The sequence below is a fragment of the Melospiza georgiana genome, chromosome 16 (genome assembly GCF_028018845.1).
Source record: "Melospiza georgiana isolate bMelGeo1 chromosome 16, bMelGeo1.pri, whole genome shotgun sequence".
Taxonomy (NCBI): domain Eukaryota; kingdom Metazoa; phylum Chordata; class Aves; order Passeriformes; family Passerellidae; genus Melospiza; species Melospiza georgiana.
The window spans coordinates 10239137-10257600 of record NC_080445.1 but is presented as its reverse complement, the minus strand read 5'-3'; the positions used below and the strand labels follow the sequence as shown (position 1 = coordinate 10257600).

The 18464-nt window shown below is 37.7% G+C and overlaps 1 protein-coding gene across 5 annotated transcripts in view; it reads left to right on the top strand.

Annotated features, from left to right (window-relative positions):
* Positions 1 to 18464, top strand: part of CLEC16A (C-type lectin domain containing 16A) — a 58045-nt gene that overhangs the window by 11171 nt on the left and 28410 nt on the right. For all 5 annotated transcript variants that reach the window (XM_058035308.1, XM_058035304.1, XM_058035306.1 and 2 more), the window contains 10 exons: positions 620 to 794; positions 1708 to 1761; positions 4146 to 4259; positions 9023 to 9251; positions 10647 to 10776; positions 14163 to 14263; positions 15002 to 15124; positions 16446 to 16555; positions 17023 to 17067; positions 18245 to 18295. In XM_058035308.1, coding sequence (XP_057891291.1) covers positions 620 to 794; positions 1708 to 1761; positions 4146 to 4259; positions 9023 to 9251; positions 10647 to 10776; positions 14163 to 14263; positions 15002 to 15124; positions 16446 to 16555; positions 17023 to 17067; positions 18245 to 18295 — 1132 coding nt within the window. The remainder of the gene's footprint in view (positions 1 to 619; positions 795 to 1707; positions 1762 to 4145; positions 4260 to 9022; positions 9252 to 10646; positions 10777 to 14162; positions 14264 to 15001; positions 15125 to 16445; positions 16556 to 17022; positions 17068 to 18244; positions 18296 to 18464) is intronic.

The window sequence follows — 18464 nt, the reverse complement described above, 5'->3', positions numbered from 1 at the left end:
GCAGATATCCAGAAGACACAACAGACATTTTGTGCTTCTCAATCTTATAAACTTTGTCTTTCTAACATCCTTTTTTCTTTGTGTCATCTCATTAGAAGAGCTTTCTGAAAAGATTCTAGGAAAAAGATTTAAACTAGAAATATGAACTTGATTGTGAGCTGTCAGACCTGACATGACAGTGTAATATTCCCCTGTCAGCTACAGAAATACTTTGTTGGTTCAAGTTGTTCTTGGTTTGTCTTGCCATCCCCACCTTAGAGTGGCCATGTGTTTCTTGCTTTCCTAAAGTGAAGAGGTAGGTGTTAAATACAACACCTAATTCTTCTTTCATTTTTGGGAAAGAAATCTTCTCATTTTTGTAGTTGGCTTATGAAAACACTGGCAATGGAAGCAAAGCTTTGTAAAAACGAAGTTTTCTTGTGAAAAGTTGGGGCAAAAACTTGATGTGTGCATCCTAAAGAAAATACAGGCAGCTGTTTAACAGCTGCATTAGTTGGCTTCACTGAAACATCTTCTTTGGGCAGTCTACCTGAGCCAGCTGATCTGTGGCAGGGATGTGTGTTATTTTTTCCTATCACAATTGATCATGTGTAATTTTTTATTTCTGCTCTCTTTTCAGGCACAGAAATAGGGGCAAACTGAGTGACCTGGTAGCAGAACATCTTGATCATTTGCATTACCTTAATGATATCCTTATCATTAACTGTGAATTTTTAAATGATGTGCTGACAGACCACCTACTTAATAGGCTCTTTCTTCCCCTCTACGTGTATTCCTTAGTAAATCAAGACAAGGTAAGCTAATACCTGCAAACAGTGAATTCCCAAAGGTGCTGCTTGCTTTCAGTGTGCAGAGTGATTTGGGCAGTTGGGTATATGATGTGTGGTTTACATGAAATAGCTTAAAGAGGGTGGCTGTAGAGGAAATAGCCTGAAATGCAATTCAAGAGCACACCAAAGAAATGCTGCTTTGGGTGACATGGTGGTTAAAAGCTCACAGTGTTGGAGACCAAGAAGAACTGCAAATTTGGAACAGGGTTTGAATTTCTGTGACACTGGGAGATGTGTGATTTCCTTTTCTGATAAGCTAACTTGTCTTCTGGCAAAAACAGAAAAAGCAAATTTGCCATGGTCTAAAAATCTATCCATGTAGAAAATACAGACTCCTGGGTTTGATACTCATTTCTTCTATTTGTAGAGAAGCTGTGTTTTAGTGTGATGAAGCTGAATTTATGTTTAAAGCATAGCCTTTAAATTAAGTGGTGGTTTCACTAAAACTGGGTTTTGTGAAATAGAAAGTATTTTTTAAACCTGCACAGGTTCCTGCATTCATTTGTCTGTTGTGGGTAATATTTCATGCTATCTGAATAGCTAATTAGCAGTCTTTAATGAATGTTAACTGAAAAGTTTTTGAACTGGTAGCATAGTGAAAACCAGTGTACTTCTCAGATGCTCACCTGTTTAAATTACTGAAGTGACCACGAGAGACAGTAATTAATTGCAATTTTTTAATCAAGGAAGAGTGAGAGGTATGATTATTCAGAGAGTCTCCATTTCAAATAGTTTACAAGTAGTGAATGTTAAAGAACTTGATGCTTTCTGAATATTTTGTAGCAGGATGTGGAACAACACAAGTTTGATTTTAAATAAAACATTAAGCCATATAAATTCTTTGTACAAATAAGCACTTTCATAACTTTTTCTGTAGGGTGGAGAGCGTCCAAAAATAAGTCTCCAGGTTTCTCTTTATCTTCTTTCTCAAGTAAGTATTTTAATATTTGTCCTGTTTCAGAACAAATTCTGCAGTACTCTTGTAATTATAAAATAGTGTGTTTTCATCATATTGGCAAAACCATAAAAGAAAATTCATCAAAGCAAATTTCTAACCTTTCAGTTTTCATTAAGAAAAAGAAAGTAAAACATTTTTGGCAGACAATTTGAGTTAATGTCATTTTTCTGTGAATCCCATTCCCCAGGGTAACTTTCAGAGCATTTCAAATTGTGTACACGCCCTGACCAATAAAGTGGAATAGATGTGCAGCATGCTGGGTCAGAGCTTGGTGCCATGGCAGATGAAATTTACCCAGATGCTGTTATTGCATTCTGAATCTGCTTCAGGTGTGGAAAATCTCGGGTTTGAATTTTCCTCTTTGAAAACCCAAACCCCAAAAACCACCACTACCAAAATCTCACTTTCTCACAATTCACAATATGAATGTCGTTATGCCTATAGCTTAAATCTGTAATTAAGTACTTATTTCTTACTCATATCAGTTCCACCTCTTTTTCCTTCTGGAATTAATTTTCAAATTAAGAATTCTACAGTAGATTTTTTTTGTTTTGTAGAGAAAATTCATCTGTTGTCCCTGTAGTCTTCAGTGCATTACTGTGAGATTGATTTACCTATATTACATTGTCTGAAAATAGTTTTGACTTAGGTTCATAGAATTTGTACTACTTTTTCTTTGATCTTAGAATTTTTTTTAGTACTCATTTCATTGTGGTCTGGCCCATAATTTCATCTTTTTGCTAGAAGCATGGGGTTGGAGTTTTTTTCCTAGGAAAATATTTGATGCTCCTTAATTTAAGTCTAAAATATTGTGGTGGTGTGAGGGTTATTTACCACAGATAAAACTGTGGGAGCAGCAGCTGCTTGTAAGCAAAGGGATCTGCATCATGCAGTTGTGATCTCTTTTAAAGTCTTCGTTTTCAGTGGAAGTATGGACAAGGTATCACTTCAGGATTTGTATCTATGTTCTTCATTCTCTTTAAAGAAGAAAATGGAAGTAGTCATAAAGAACAGAGAACAAATTTTGTGTATCAGAATGGGATGTGATATAGAAAATGAAGTTACTGTTGCTGTGACTGGCAGAAAAACATCTTCTCCCACCTCTTTTAACCTGGCGTTTGTCTGGGGTGGGATGAGATCTGCCAGACCCTGCTGACTGTTTCTGTTCCTGACACCTGGCATATGCTCTAGGCACTACTCTTGTATTAGACACAAGTGCTTGAGAGACTGATGCCAGCACCTGGAAATGCACTGCTGGGATTTCTCAGCCACTGGGACAAAGGGATTTTGTGCTGTTCTTGAACCAGAGCAGGCCTGCGGACGGTCAAGCAACACTTGCTGAATTGGCAGAAGCTCGAGTGTTTTGGAGGTTGTTCAAAGCACTTTTGAAATGTGTTGTGACTTTAAAGTTTTATGTAGATCTCCACTACATGCTAATAATCACTTGCCTTTTGGAGGTCTGGAATGCTTCTGACTTTAATCAGAAAACCTGTTGAGAACATTTAGCTAAATATTTTCAAAGCAGTGATTAGGTTTAATGAGTTAGGAATTATTTGGGAATTTTTCAGCTAGAACCACTGATAAGGGATCCAGCCTTGATATTCCTGTGAAGAGAATGGATATAAGCTGACAGAAAGCTATTGCAGCTGAACCTGAGCTGGTTCTGTCCAGGAGCCAGTTGTTGGCTGGCCCAGACTTGTAAGCCTTGGCTCAAAATGGAGTAGTCAGTGTAAACACAGAACTCTGGTAAAGCACCAAAGCTTGTGGTTAAATGCTTCAGTGCTCCAGGGATTATGGTCTTTACTCCTGTGTTCTGCAGCCATTGTGTAGCTGACACTGATTTGCTGCAATTTCAGAGCCAGAAAAGCTTCTTCTGATCCAGCTCAGCCTAGTGCATGGCCTTTAGTCATGAATCACTGCACAGTGATTGTGTGCACAGAACTTTCTGGAGTCTGGCCACTTGTTGGCACACAGGAAGGTCTGGGGATGCTGTGCACCATAATCAGTTTGTTGTTTCTAAAAGAAAAATAAATTTCTGGAATGGTTTTAATGAGCTCCTTGCTGGAATATCACACAACTTCCCTTTCAAAGGTGTTGAAGAGAGAGAATTTACACTTCTCAGAAGGAGGAAAGAATATGAAGCATTAGTAAAACTAGGTAGCTTCAAAGGTAGAGGCAGGTCAGATACCCTTGTCTCCTTTGTTTTAAATTGATTTAATGAACTCTCTGTTACCAGTTGCACTTATGTGTAAACTAAAGACAGCACTTAGCAAGGTCTAAAGTATGTTCAACTAGTGAAATTGTGAAACTGTATTGTATAAATATGTCTGATGTTTTTTCTGCTCTTCTTTCAATAGGTTTTTCTGATTATACATTATGCTCCTTTGGTGAACTCCTTGGCTGAGGTTATACTCAATGGGGACCTCTCAGTGTTTTCTTCTAAGGTTGAGCAAGATATACAGAAAAACTCCGTAAGTGGCCAACTTTGTAATTTTTTTTTTTAAGGCAAAGAAAATTTTTAAAAATCAAAGGCAGGTATCTGGAAACTGGTAAACCAAGGTGTTTATGTTTAGGAGATGAGAGCAGTAGCAGACTTTTTGTTGTTGGACTATCATTTTGATGGGACACTTCTGTAATGCAGTCTTCTGTGTTCAGTTTTTATCTGTGCTTTGGTAGTGAAATAAAAATTATTCACCACACCTTTCCTGTGTAATTTCAATGTGCAACTTGTAGTAGAAATGAGAGACCTAAAAAAATACCAGGTTTAGGATTTTCATCTGAATATTCCCAGTGTTTTAGCAGTAAAACTGATCATCTCTGGAAGCTGTGCATCAGTGAGCATGTGAGAAGGGAGTGTTACTCTGTCATTGGCCTTCTACCTTCACATTTAACCATGGGAGATGTTGCTAGATGCTGATGCTGTTACTGGTTTTCTATGTGTCATGTTTTTAATATTTTCCCTTTTGTTGTGGCTTTCACAGTTTGTGTAATGCTTGTTACCTTTTAGAGGCCTATTTTGGGCATGGTAACGAGTAGGGGGGCATGACCTTACTGTAACAGGCACCTGACTGTAGTTCTGTCCAAAAATTGAATGTGTCCTCTACTAACTGACTGGCCAGCAGTTACTGACTGAATGTTTAATTTACAACAAGCAATAGATTGGTTCTTACTCACCTCCTTCCTAGCACTGGCTGTATCTCTGGGAGTTTCAAGGAGGGAGATATGTTTCAACTCCTCCAAGATACATCAACTTTTCCAGATTTCTTCCCACTGGGCATTGGAAACTGTGTGGAATGATCTTAGCTGGTAGCTTTTGGGTTCTGGTGTTTTGTTCTGTTGATCATGATATTTAGAATCTAACCTTTTTTAGAAAAAACTACGTTAGAATGATAGAGTTGGCTGATTACTTTAAGATAAAGCAATCACTTATGTTAGGAAATGTCTGACATTCTGCTAAGTGCATACTGAGTGTTGTGTGTCACTTGTGCAGAAGAAGCTTTGTTGCTAGGAAATCTGTGGCAAGAGGGTGGAGTACCAGTTGTTACAGAAGTGAGATTTTCTTTTCCTGTCATGGTTACTGTACAGAGTTACCAAATACCTATAGCCTGTCTTTGTGTGCTTGCACTTATGTCAGGAATATTAGGGGTTTCCTATAGAATGCTGTTCATCTCTTAATTTTGTAATGCTACTAAGGTTGCTGCTCCTTACTGGTCTTAAAGATGTGTCCTCTTGACATGTAAACTGGGGGTTCTGTTATACCTGAACAGGTACTGAACAGGAAGGGTGCTGGCCTTCTGGAATAGACCCTTGGAGAAGCTGCCAGAGGTGGAGCTGTGTTCCAGGGAGTGCAGAGCAGTGGGTAAAGGGAAAAACTTCCATGGGAGAAACCTTAATTTGTAGTAACTTCAACCATATTGTTTAGTGAGAACATGGAGAGGAAAGCCCAGACTGCCCACTGGGGGAGTTGGTTATGTGCAGGAGTGGGGTGCAGTGTCCAGCAGAAGAGCTCCATGGCTTCTGTGGCTGCCAGGGAGGGGAGCCATGGGGGGAGCTGCTCTGCAGGGCTGTGTGGGAACTGCTGCTTGGGCTTCCCTGCTGATACAGCTCAGTGCAGGGGGGCTCAGGTCAGCTGTGCAAATGAAGGCACATCAGGATCCTTGCAGGGTTATTGCTGTGGTATTTTCTGTTACAAAGAAATTGCCAACTTCTATTGAATACTGAAAGTTACTTCAGAAGTTAGTTTAGAATTGTTAAATAGAAGTGATGAGCAATTTTTAAAATTTATTTTTAGTCTGAATGTAGAATTTTTTTAATTAAATCAGACCCAGATTTATCATTTACTACTTCCTTTGTGTTCTAATTCATCTTGATAACTGTTCTGATACTGTCCTAAGCTTGTTGTTGTGGGGAATCTGTGCATTGTGGTGAACTGCAGCTTTTTCTAAACCCTCGCTCTGTACCTATCACTGCTCATCTGTTGTAACTGAGATGTCTTGATATGTTTAAGTTGAAATGTAACTGTCAGTTTCTAACTAGCACATAGTTTGTAAACCCAGATGTAGAACCTCATATCTCTGTTCATCTTTCTAATAAGATAAATTAAAGTGGAATGAGATAAGGAGTAAGGACTGAGTTCATTACACACAGAGTCCTCTTGCTGGGACACTGAGTAAAGAACACTTCACAAAAATAAAAGCTGAGAAACATCACAGTTGCTGTGTATAAATGCAAAATACCCTGAGTTATTTAGGGCAAAGAGCAGTGGTAGTTCTCACAAGAGGAACAAGTGATACTGTTTACTGTAAATCAATTTATGGAAAAAATGGCCAGCAGTTGTAACTGGTGATATCTTACAAATTGGCAATAACCTACCCATGGAGATCTGCTGAACATCACTGGGCAGTAGTGATTGCCTAGGCTCCATTAAACAAGTTCTCCACATCATTCCATATTTTTTCCCTGTATTTTTCCCTGGTTTTGGGCATAATCAGAAGAAATACTCTGATGTCACAATGAGAGCTGAATATGTATAGACAGCAGAATGTATTTAAAGTTGTTAGATATCACACTAAGGTTTACCTTACTTCCTGTGAGATCTGTTTTCCTGCATCATTCACGTGTGGGCCACTTCTACCTAGTGCATGTTTCTTCTTTAACCTACTTTCTCCTTCCCGTAAAAGGTGTTACTGCTATTGCCTTATTTTACCATCACACATTGCACAAGATAAACCATTATTGAAAATGTGGTTAAAAGACATTTTAAAGATATAAACCAGCAGTACCTCAACCTGTATGATCAACTTATAAACCAAATGCTATCTAAAATAATTTTAAATCTAATTTTAGAACGTTTTAATGATACAGCCTTGTTGCCTTTAGCAGAACAGAATATTTGTGTAGGGTTTTTTCTACAGCATTCCTTCTTGGAGCAAACTCTGGCTCAATATTTACAAGCACATCACTGTCTGCTGGTGTCTTGTGGTACTTTGCTCTTGAGCACATGAGAAATGCAAGGTTGTTAAGTACATGCTTTCTCCATAAAGAAGTAGCTACAAGATTCTAGGAAGCAATGCAGAAGTAAGAAGTGAATGCAGAAAGGGGAAAATGTGTTATGCAAGTTGCATGCTACTTTTCTGTTTTTCCCCTAAATAATAGGACTTCAGGTGCTCTTCCCTTTTCTTATCACTTTTCTGGCCAGAAGCCATCAATAAAGGTAGCCTGCTCATTTTATAACCTTCCTGTGTTGCAGTTGGATCACACAAAAAATGCATCCAAGAGGTTATCGGGGGATATAAGTGTAGTGAATTTTGTATTTATGGGGATTTTTTGGTATTGTAAAATAGTCTTCCCACTATGTGGTTTGTTTCAGTGCCAAGTGTAAATTCACTTACGCAAGATTTCTATAAAGCATTTGCAAAATGCCAGATTCAGAGAATCATTCTGGCCTTTTAACTTGTAGACAGCTTTTTCCCTGATATTTTCCTAATCTCTTATGCAAAGATGTTCCTCACTAAGTGAAGGGAAGGATTTTTTCAAACTTTTTCCCCAGAGTTTGTTTGATGCAGTCATCTTGAGTGCTTGTTGTACTGAGTCACCTAAGGCAAAGACTGTAATCAGTTTGGTATTTACTCTAGTCTTACTTCTTTCTCTTGCTTGCCCTTAAGTTTTTAACCCTTTAGGCAGTGTGAGCTGCATCTGTTTGAGGTTTTGAGCTCTGGAAGTTAATGGGGTTTCTGTAACTGTCCTGTTTGGGTCAAACCTGGCAGAAAGCTCCAAACCATGTGTTTCACTTCTCAGTAACAGTGAGGTTTGGCTGATTAGTGTTTATTTTGTACTCTGGTGATTAGCTGGCAGGCAGAGGGGAGCTCAAACAGCACAGCTCAGAAACAACCTGCAGAATTGTTAAAAACCAAATTTGTTACTCCTTTTATTTGCAGAGCTTCTTGTAGCATCTTGGTCACTTTCTATAAGAATCCATTGCTCTGTGTTGTTAGGACAAATTATTGGAAATACTTCATTTCATCTGGGAGAAATTTATCTAAATTTATTTACTTGTTCTGAAATTTAATTAATACTTAAGAAAATGAGGTGTTGGTTTGCCATCTTATCCTGTGATAACTTTGTGTAAAACACAAGTAAATTAAGTCTAATAAATGAAGTTGTGTTTTCCAGACTTGATAAGTCATGTCTGGAGGCCCAAAAAAGGTTAATGACTGTCATTTCTTGCTGGTTGATACAGGAATTAGTTTGATATTGAGGGAAGCATGCGACTCCAAAAATGGAACCAACCCAAAAATCTCACAGCATAGAGCATTGGATTTTGTCCTTGCTGCTTTAAAAAAGTCCTTGCACCTTTAAAAGGGGTGTATTTATATTAATAGCTGCTGTCAACATACATGTAGGATTTTGCTGCCTTTATCCTTTTTACAAAAGGTGTCTGAATTTTATGTGTAATATGTCTCACACCTTCAATTTAAAACTTGTGGTGATGAACTAGGTAGTTCTGCATTGTCCTGTCTCAAGAAGGCCTACTTTTTAATGATAGATATTTGGGGTAGTTACTTTGGGGAAAGTTGTGCTACTGATGATTTGGTATTAACTTTCTGTATTTTAAAATGGATTTGAGATTTGTGGATAGTGTGCTGATTTACATTTTATATGAATTGAAGTTTCTTTATCAATTTCAATTAAAAATTCTGTGCTGAAACTCAGTGTACACTGTTCAAATTTACAGGCAAAGTCAAGTATCAGATGTTTCATAAAACCCACAGAAACACTTGAGAGGTCTCTTGAAATTAACAAACAGAAAGGGAAGAAGAGGATGCAGAAAAGACCCAACTATAAAAATGTTGGTGAGGAAGATGAAGAGGAGAGAGGATCTGAAGATAACCAAGATGACCTTGATAAAAGTAGAGGTACAGAAGCAAGTTCAAAGGGTGTAAGGACAAACACTGAAAATGAAGGTGAGTATTCCAGCAAGAAAAGGGTGCTTACAATTTAGGTACTTTTGTTTACTGATGGAGCTGGTTGTGATTAGTTGCATGATTTGTTCTCTTGCTGCACTAGGTGAGCACGGGACTATGACATTTGTTTAAGGCTTTGCTGGATTTTTTCTCATGTTAAGTCAAGCTGTGAGAACATGTACTTCTAATCTCATTAAAGCTGTGGAAGTGTGTTCATATCTGCCTGTAGGCCTTGGCCCTTATCACAATGCATGCCTTGCACCTCAGTGTGCATGGCTTGATAAGCAAGCTTGACAGCTTTGTAACTTGTCCTTTTGTGGTAAGGGAGAGCTGTAGCCACTTCACCTTTGCAAGATAATCAGCAGTATTTTATCTGTGTTTCAATGATAAAATTTAACTGGTGTGCTAGAAGTGACAGTACATGATGGAAGATGATACTAAATAGTTCATAATTGAAAATATCTTTGACTCCTAGATTTTTTTTACTTGGACTTTTTCTGCATTTTTGTTGTAGCCCAAACTTAAGAACTGCTTTTATAGGATGAGTGGTCTTATAGCATATTATAACTGTTTATTTTATGGTTATTAACTTTTAGAAGGGTAGTAAGTCCTAGTACTTACATTAAACGTAAATTGAGAATTAAACATAAAATGAGAAAAATGTGGCAGGATTGCCTGCAAGCAATTGAAAGAAAGGGTGTCATTCTTTGACAGTCCTGTCCAAACGTGACTGAGTTTAGATTTAGGTAAACAGTGTTTTTGAGAAGGCTTTCCTTAAATGGTGCCAAATAACTGATAGTATATTTTCCTCCATGCTTTGAAGAAAATATGAAATAATCTACTATTTAAACTGATGCATTTAGTTGTAATCTTTGTTCAGCTTCCTAAGGGAAGGCTAGATTTGTTTGTTCTGCTGAAGCTCAGTGGGTGAGAAGCACTGGGGACCAGGTGTCCTGTTTGCTGCAGTTGTGGAGGCTGTTGCACCCTCAGTGAAACTTGATGTCCACCCATGCCCCAGCCTCACCAGCCTTTTCACAAATCTTTTTTTTTTTTTTCAGAAAGAGGTTCTATGGCTTTTCTTCCTGTGGTTTGCGTGGGAAGGGAGCTGACTGTGGCTTATTTGCCAAAATGATATGTGTATTTTCTTTACATATTTTATGTATATGTATACATTTTTTATAGTGTTACACTCCTTAAAGAAATGTAAGCCAGATTCTTGGCTTTACTGGGAAGAAAATTTGCCCCACATCTCTCATTCACCTTTCTGAAGTAATAGTTACACCTCTTACCTATAGATGCATGAAATGCTTTTAATACCAAACAGAAAATACAGATGAGCTTGTGATAATCTTGTTGAAAATAGCAAATGTTGGTGGTATGTTCTGGTTTTTTTAGAAATAGAGATGGTAATTATGGAGAGGTGTAAGCTGTCAGAGCTGTCCATCTCTGCTGTGACAGAACAGAATACAACAGATGAAGAAAAGAGTGCAGCTGCTTCTGGGAGTGACATGACAAACTGGAACAGGTATAAAGGAACTGGAAAAGATGTTGCTGAATTGTTTCCTTACCTATCCTCCCCTTAAATCTTTTGCTTTTCTTAAAGGGATGTTTCAAATCTGCTTCAAGTTAAAATTACAGGTTTTTTTCTGGATCACAAGTGAGTGAATCAATACAAAAGTGGAGTGTAGTCTCTCTACTGTTTGGTTTTGGAAGTGATCCTGTTACATTTTAGTTTGTGCTTTCCTTTAGGCAGTTGTGTTGCATTAAGTTGGTAAAGTTAAATTACAGAATATTAACATGACAAAAATAGAATACAAATCTTTGCATTTTGTAATTTTCTAAACCTCTAAATTAAGATGGAAGTTTTATTTATTATATTTATAGTTGCATTTGTCCATTTTTGTCTGCACCTATAAGGAAAAAACAAGGAAATTTCGTCAGTTCAGAGATGAGTTGGGCAGAATTTTAGTAACAGTAGTTATAGGCAAACCCTTGTAACCTTTTACTGTTTCCAGGGTCCATTACTATGTTTTAGGGTTATTGGAAACTTCTACTGGAAATACAGTTTATAAGTGTTTCTGGGAGCAGAAATTGCCCTGACTTCAAAATTTAAGCTTGGATGTAATGAATACCCCTAACACAACTTCTCACTAGGGATTTTGCATTCCTGTTAATAGAATGTTAAGAAACCAAATGTGCCTGACACAAAAATAATTGTAAATGTGTCCACTGGGGAAATGCACGTGTTTGATAGGATTTAAAATTTATTTTTAAACTTGGGAAATGCTGCCTGGTATTCCCAGAATTTCGTTCTGTCTTCATTATAGCTTTGTAGTTTAGATTACATTCATTAATAAAGATAACATTTAATTTCATTGTAAAAGTGAAATTGAACCTTGACTTGAACTGGCTTTAAAACACACTGTTCTATATTATTGATAATTTGACTAAAATATGTGCCAAATGGCTTTTAGAAAGAAATTGGCAGTGAGTGCATGGAATACTAAAGTGACTGGGATGCTCAGGTCTTGAAAAGAGCAGAATTCAAGTGAGCTGCCAGTGCATTTGGCAAATGCCTGCAGTTCAGGCCTCTCTTGATCTGCAGATGTGGTCTCGCAGAATTCTGCATCTTTTCTAAAAATAAGCAACATCAAAGAATGTGCAGAGCTAAAAATCGTTTTAAAATAAGGATATACCTTGTATAGGGCAATTCTGGCATTTGTTTTATATGTAATTTTTTTTTGAAATGTCAGTGGATTAGCTGCTGTAGCTTAAGATGTATTATTATGCCAAGTATAGTATTTGAAGCAGCAGCTAAATTTCTCAAGAGACTTGCCTCAGTATGTGTAGTTTCTGTCCTACACTGGTTGGAATCACTGAGCCTTGTGGATAAGGCACCATGTGGGAGTGGAAAATGCAGGGACCTCTGTGCCATACTGGAACTGAAGCTTCCACACCTGCAGTAGTCATTAATGCCTGTGGTGACAGTGGTTCCTAGTGGGTTGCAGTTTTCAGTTGTGGACATACTCCACAAGAATAAATAATCTGAGGAACACTTGTATGGCATTTGATTTGCTGCTTCTATCAAGCCCTTAGTAGAAGAATTAAAGGAAGCAAAGCCTTACAGAGTTAAGAAATACATTTGAAAATACTTACCATATAGTCTTTACTGTGAAAACTGTTTGGTTCTTTTTAAAACAGTCCAATACTTGTTGAAAAATAAATGGAAAACAGCACAGTTGGCAGTTTAAAATCTGCAGCTGTAAAAGCTAAGTCAAGCTTTTAATTTCCCTTAGCCCTTTTCCTACTGTGAAAAACAAAAGAAAAAGCTTAAGTATTTTAGGTGTTATTTTATTTTGATAGGCCTCACTACTGGAAAGTTTAAGCTTAAAGACATGTTTTAAATTAGCTTCACTTTATGTAATGCTGCACAGCAAAGCTTTTTTCCAAAGCATGTCAAATCCTCATGCTATGTTGTGGCTTCTGTTGCTATTTTCTTAGGCTGAAGTTTTCTGGGTCTGTTGTGTATTTAATCTAAATGAGGAACATTGGTGAGGGGGATTCTTGGAAGCTGTTTCAGCCTCAGATTATTGTGGCTGAGACAGACAATGCTGATAAGATGCTTTGAAGAAGCATCTGGAATGAAAATGGTATCTCTCGCTGCTCTGTAATGATTTTTTTTCAAGTTTCATAATTTCATTAATCTAATTACTATGTGGGGGAAAACAATGAAAAATGCATTAGGCATCAGAGAAGTAATTTAATACTGTGTAATATTGGTGTTAATGCAATAACTACTGATACCTCAGCAGCTTCCACCTGGTAGAACTTTGGTTTTAATGAAATTATATTAAATAGTACTTTTACAGTTTAGGGTTTAGGTTGTTTACTGTTCTTTTAATGTATTTTTTAAATATAATTTAGATAATGTAAGGATATTTTTCCTTTCACTGTTAAAGTATAGTTTAGCAGATAGGAATAAACCCTTTCCACTCGGGCTTCCACACACAGTGTCATCTCCTGATGACTGTGACACTACCCTGACATCATTTGTTTAGCTGGGCCAGTTGTGAAAATATATTTCATTTTTGAATGTGCTCTGAACTTGAACTACTGACTGGATGCAAGCCATCCTAGGACCAGAAGTGAAGCTGCCTTGCCATCAGGCCTGTGCTAATATCAGGTTAATCTCAGCAGCATCTGATCTGCCCAAATGCCTTCTGGATTACACTGACTTTTGTTGTCTTTCCAAGGTACAGGTAAAGAAAAGGTGAACTTGGCACTGTTTGTAACTTTCTGTATATGTGTCATAGGTCATAAGTGTTTAAACTCAGGAAAACAAAACCCATCTACAATCCAAACCTTTTTTTTTCTCTTCAGATATTCCCTTCTAGTTAATATTTCTTTCCTATAACTGTTGGACAGTGAAACTCTTGTTTTAGAAAAACCTGGCTTCCTCCAAACTTCTGGTAAAAATGCTTACTTGTAATAGTAAGAGCTTTTCAATTGTGTTTAGCACATGAGTTTTAAAGGAGTCTGTTTTATACAACAGTGATAGCAGCTCCTTGAGTTTACTTAGGTATGCACTTAAAGCAAACTCTGCAATGATTCTGTGTACTTACTAAACAGGCTACAAACAACCCAGTAACTGTTTGAACAAGCAGTTCTTGGGAAAGTATTATGTAATGAATCTGGTTAAAACTCAGAATTATTGTCAGTATGTAAATATAAAGCACGGCTGTAATCTGAGTACTCTGCAACAGAAACTCTGTAACAGAACTCTTTTGTTATAATGGCTGAAAATGTGCATTACTGTGAATTTGCCTCTTCCATTAGCTACGTGTACAATAAAATGGTTACCCATTTTTCTATAGATTTTTAAAATTGTTTCTAAATTACTCCTTTCCACAGGCCTTTCCTTGATATGGTCTACAATGCACTGGACTGTCCTGAAGATGATTACTACGCCCTCTTTGTTCTCTGTCTTTTATATGCAATGTCACACAACAAAGGTAAATGCAGTTATGTGGAGTTAACTGCAAGGCCAGGATTGGAAGAACATCAGTAGAGTCATCTTCTGCTTTATGGGGTTGTTTATTGCTGTTCTTTAGAATGGGACAGGAAGATCCCCACAATCCATAATTGTTTATTGTTCTAAGAGGTTTCCCAGCAAACCAGCCTTTCCTGAGAAAGAACTTTGATATTTTAGAGGAATATATTAAAGAAAGATGGGATTAGTTTCCTTATATAACAAGTCACTGAAAATTTTATTTGTGTTTGGGAGCATACTAAATAGGACTACTATAAAATAAAATTCCTATTTAGTTTAAACATATATGAACAGATTACTTAACTATGAAAGCAGAATTTAAAATCAGACTTTGATCTTCTCCCCTTTAGCCATTATGCTCTCCAGATGTATGGCTTGACTTTGATTTGATTTAGATGCAAACAAATAATCTGAGAATTTCAGAAACAGCAAAATCATTTGTATTTCACCAACAACTTTGAGATTTGAGTGTTGCCACTCAGTAGGCCCCTTTTAAGGCTGAGAATTTTCAGGGATTCATCAATGTGTTTGGTCTTTGTTGTTCCTCCTTTTCCTTGTCATACAAAGTCAAAACTATCTTGCTTAGTTTCCTATTGCTGATTGTTCTCTTCTGAGAAAACTGCTGTGGTCTATTAAATGCTTGCCTCAGAGCACACTCCTGTTTTCTAATTTGCATTTTTTTCCTTCACTCTCATGAAAGGACTTGACTCAGTCAAGTTGGAGAGAATTCAACTTCCAGCTCAAAATGTTGAAGAGAGAAATTCCTATAATCATGTCCTTGCAGAAGGGCTCATCAGGATAATGAATTATGCTGCACAACCAGGTATTGCTTTTCCAGGGTTTGTTTTTCCTTCCGAGGTGAAATTTTTGAAGATAGAAGCTACTTAGCCTCTTGTCTTTGAGGAGAAAGTGATTGTTCAGCTGCTCTTTGATGAGCAGTATGTAGATATGGTTTGTGAAAGACAACTATTGACTTTTTCTTGGTTGGTGAGGAATCAGAAATTCTGGTTTTGTGCTGAGTAGTTGTTTTTATACTCAGAACTATACAAATCTGTTGTCTAAATTCCTACTTTGTGCACTTCTGAATAAACAAAAATTGAGATTTTGAGGGGTTTTACATTTATTGATTTCATCCTGAAAATATGATCTGTCTCACCTTTGCTTGTAGAAATAATTTCATTTGAGAAATAATCTTGAAAACTATGGTGTGCTTTGCTTATAGCAGTCCTTTATCTGTCATCTCTAGGTGGTAGCAAATTTTCTCCTTTTTTTTTTTGTTTCAGGTTGTATTTTCTGTTCTGCAGAAAATGTTGGGGGTTTTCTTCCCTTTTTTTTTTTGTGAAACGAGGGTTAGTGTTCCATGACCTATTCCATGAAAATGATCTTTGTTCAAGCCACACCTCTCCTCCTTGCCTTTGCCCCCTTAAAACTGTAAATGGGTAGAGTTGGATTTCCCCAGAAACTGACACCCTATCAAATTTTTGAATGTCTGTAGAATAAAAATCTGTTTGTTTGACTTGCAAAACTGCTCTACAGCATGTTAGCTTGTGCTGAAGTGTCAGAGATGAAAAACATGTTTATATATGAAGAGTTTGTACCTGCAGCAGCAGGAAGGAGTGCAAGTGAGGATATGTATTTATTTAAATAAAGGCATGTCTGGGGAGGGAGGTGCTGGAGAAGGATGGAAATGGGGTATGTTTTATTCAACTTGCTGCATGCTGTGTAGAACATCTCCTTTTCTCCCTTCAAGGGAAAGCTGTGCCTTATTAGTGTACTATATACAAAGCTTCCTTTCACCTTGTAACTTCATCCATCCCAAATGTCTGGGATCCTTGTATAATTTTAGAGTAATTCAACCCGTGCTGCAGATTGATAAAGGCAGCAAAACCCAATGTTGGGCTCACTGTTTAATAGTAATAATCTTTCCCTTCTTACTGAATGGCTCTGCTTTAAATTTTCTTCTGCTTTAAAATACTCTTCCAGTTTTTTCTTTATAGCCATCAGCATAGTAAGGCAGCACCAGCACTCAAAGGAGCAAAGTTTGACAATTGCAGGAAGAGTAGAAATATTTAAGGACATGGAATGATCACAAGAGCTGTAACAAAACTGCTACTATTTTGTATGTTGAAATTTTCTTTTCACAGATGGAAAGATTCGTTTGGCAACTTTAGAACTTGGCTGCCTATTGCTGAAGCAGCTTGTGTTTTCCAAAAATGGCAGGATCATAAAAAGTGTACACCTTGATTGTCTGGAGGTGAGTATTTTCTTTCAAATTCTCAGTCACTGCATTACTGGTGTCTCAGTCTTGGAGTGTAGTTGAATCAATTTGTTTCATTTCTGGTTGCAATCAGCCTTGATGTGAAATTTGAGCTTCTAGAACATCTTTGCATTGGTAGCTCTGTGCTGTGAATGTCATAACCTATGCTCTGTTCTCATCTCTGCTATTTTAACTTGTAACTTCTCCAGCAGTTTTGTGTTTCATTGTCTCTCTGAAACTTGTATGTTATCCATCTCTATAATGTAAAGAAAAGTGCTTTTGAAATAATAAATAATAAACTCAAATAAGCTGCATTTTCACAGGTGCAAGAACTGTATTCTATCAAATTCTAGGATTAAGACCATGAATTATTACACAGTCTGTTCTGTATGAGTGTTTGAGTGGGTTTTTTAATGTGACTAATAAGTGAGTGTATTCCCTGAAATGCACTTTCTCTTTCCTAGGGTGCAAGGGAGGAAAGTGTTCATCTCCTTCGCCGTTTCTATAAGGTAAATATGCAGAATGCTGTAAGAAAAAAGTCCTTTACATATGGGGAATGTCTGCAGGCCAGTCTTTACATAGTGACCAAAGAAACACCTTTTTTAAGATGGGACCTCCAAATTTGTGATAGGGAAGGAAGTGTTTTCTTGGAGAATTCCTCTCCTTTCCATCCTTCCCATACCACCCTGACCTATGTCACAAGGGGCTGTTGGAATACTCCCAGGGTTTGTACTGGAGATCAAGTTTATCATTGGCACTAATGTGGAATGTGTTTGATTTTGACAATGCTCTTTGTTTGTGTCATAGCTGAAATGATCATCTAAAGTTTTGTCTAATTTTTTTTCCTTATTGGAAACCTTGGCAGCTTTTTACTTTTACATGTGTTGTAAACAATGAAAGAAATTAAATTTTTTAGCCCCAGGCATTAACTTTTATATAAGGAGCAGTAAATCCGTGACAGATTTCAAGTGGCTGAAATATCTTCCTGTTTTTCTTAGAATTCTCTTGAAGGATGTTTGCTCAATGTGGCTTACAAAAAATAAGTAACTTGTGGTGGGTTGACCTTGGCTGCCTTCTGAAGGTCCACTCAGCTGCTCTCTCACTGCCCTTCCTCAACAGGATGGAGGGAGAATAGAATATCATGTCAAGATAAAGAAAGGGAGGTCACTTGCCAATTACAGTCTTGGGCAAAACAGTCTCATCTTCACAGAAATTAATTTATTACCAAGAAAAATAAATTTAGATCATGAGAAACAAAGACAAATTAAAACTGTCCCCCAGCTCTCCCTTTTCCCAGGCTCAGCTTCATTCCTGGCTCTTCAACCTTCTACTCCTGTGAGTGGTGCAGGGGCAGTGGGAATTATGGATTTGATGTCAGTCCAGAACAGCTTCTGTCTGTTGTTCCTCACACCTTCCCCTGCCCCAGTGTGGCTCCTGCAGACTGCAGCTCCTTCAGAGCACATCTGCCTGCTGCAGGGTTGGTACCTGCTCCACCACGGTCCTGCAGGGGCTGCAGAGCAATCTCTCCCTTTGCTAAGTGTGTTTTCCCAGAGGTGTGAGCAGTGCTGCTGAAGGGCTCAGCAGTGCCCTGCAGCCCTGGCCTCCCTTCAGACACTGTACAGAGCAAACCTAATAGGGCCCCAAACAGCAAGGCTCATGGTATGTCCATGTTCTTTCTTTTGGAAGGGAGAAGAAATCTTTCTGGATATGTTTGAAGATGAATACAGGACTATGACAGTAAGTGAGATCTCTTCTGCCCTGGCAAATCCTCAAACCCAGATACAGCACAGGGATAAGAAAAAGTGCTGATAGCTACTGAGCACACTGGGGTACTTATTACTGGGAGTAGGATAAGAAAAAGTCAGTGGTGTTTTTGTCTCTCAGAAGTTGTGTCTGTACTTACATA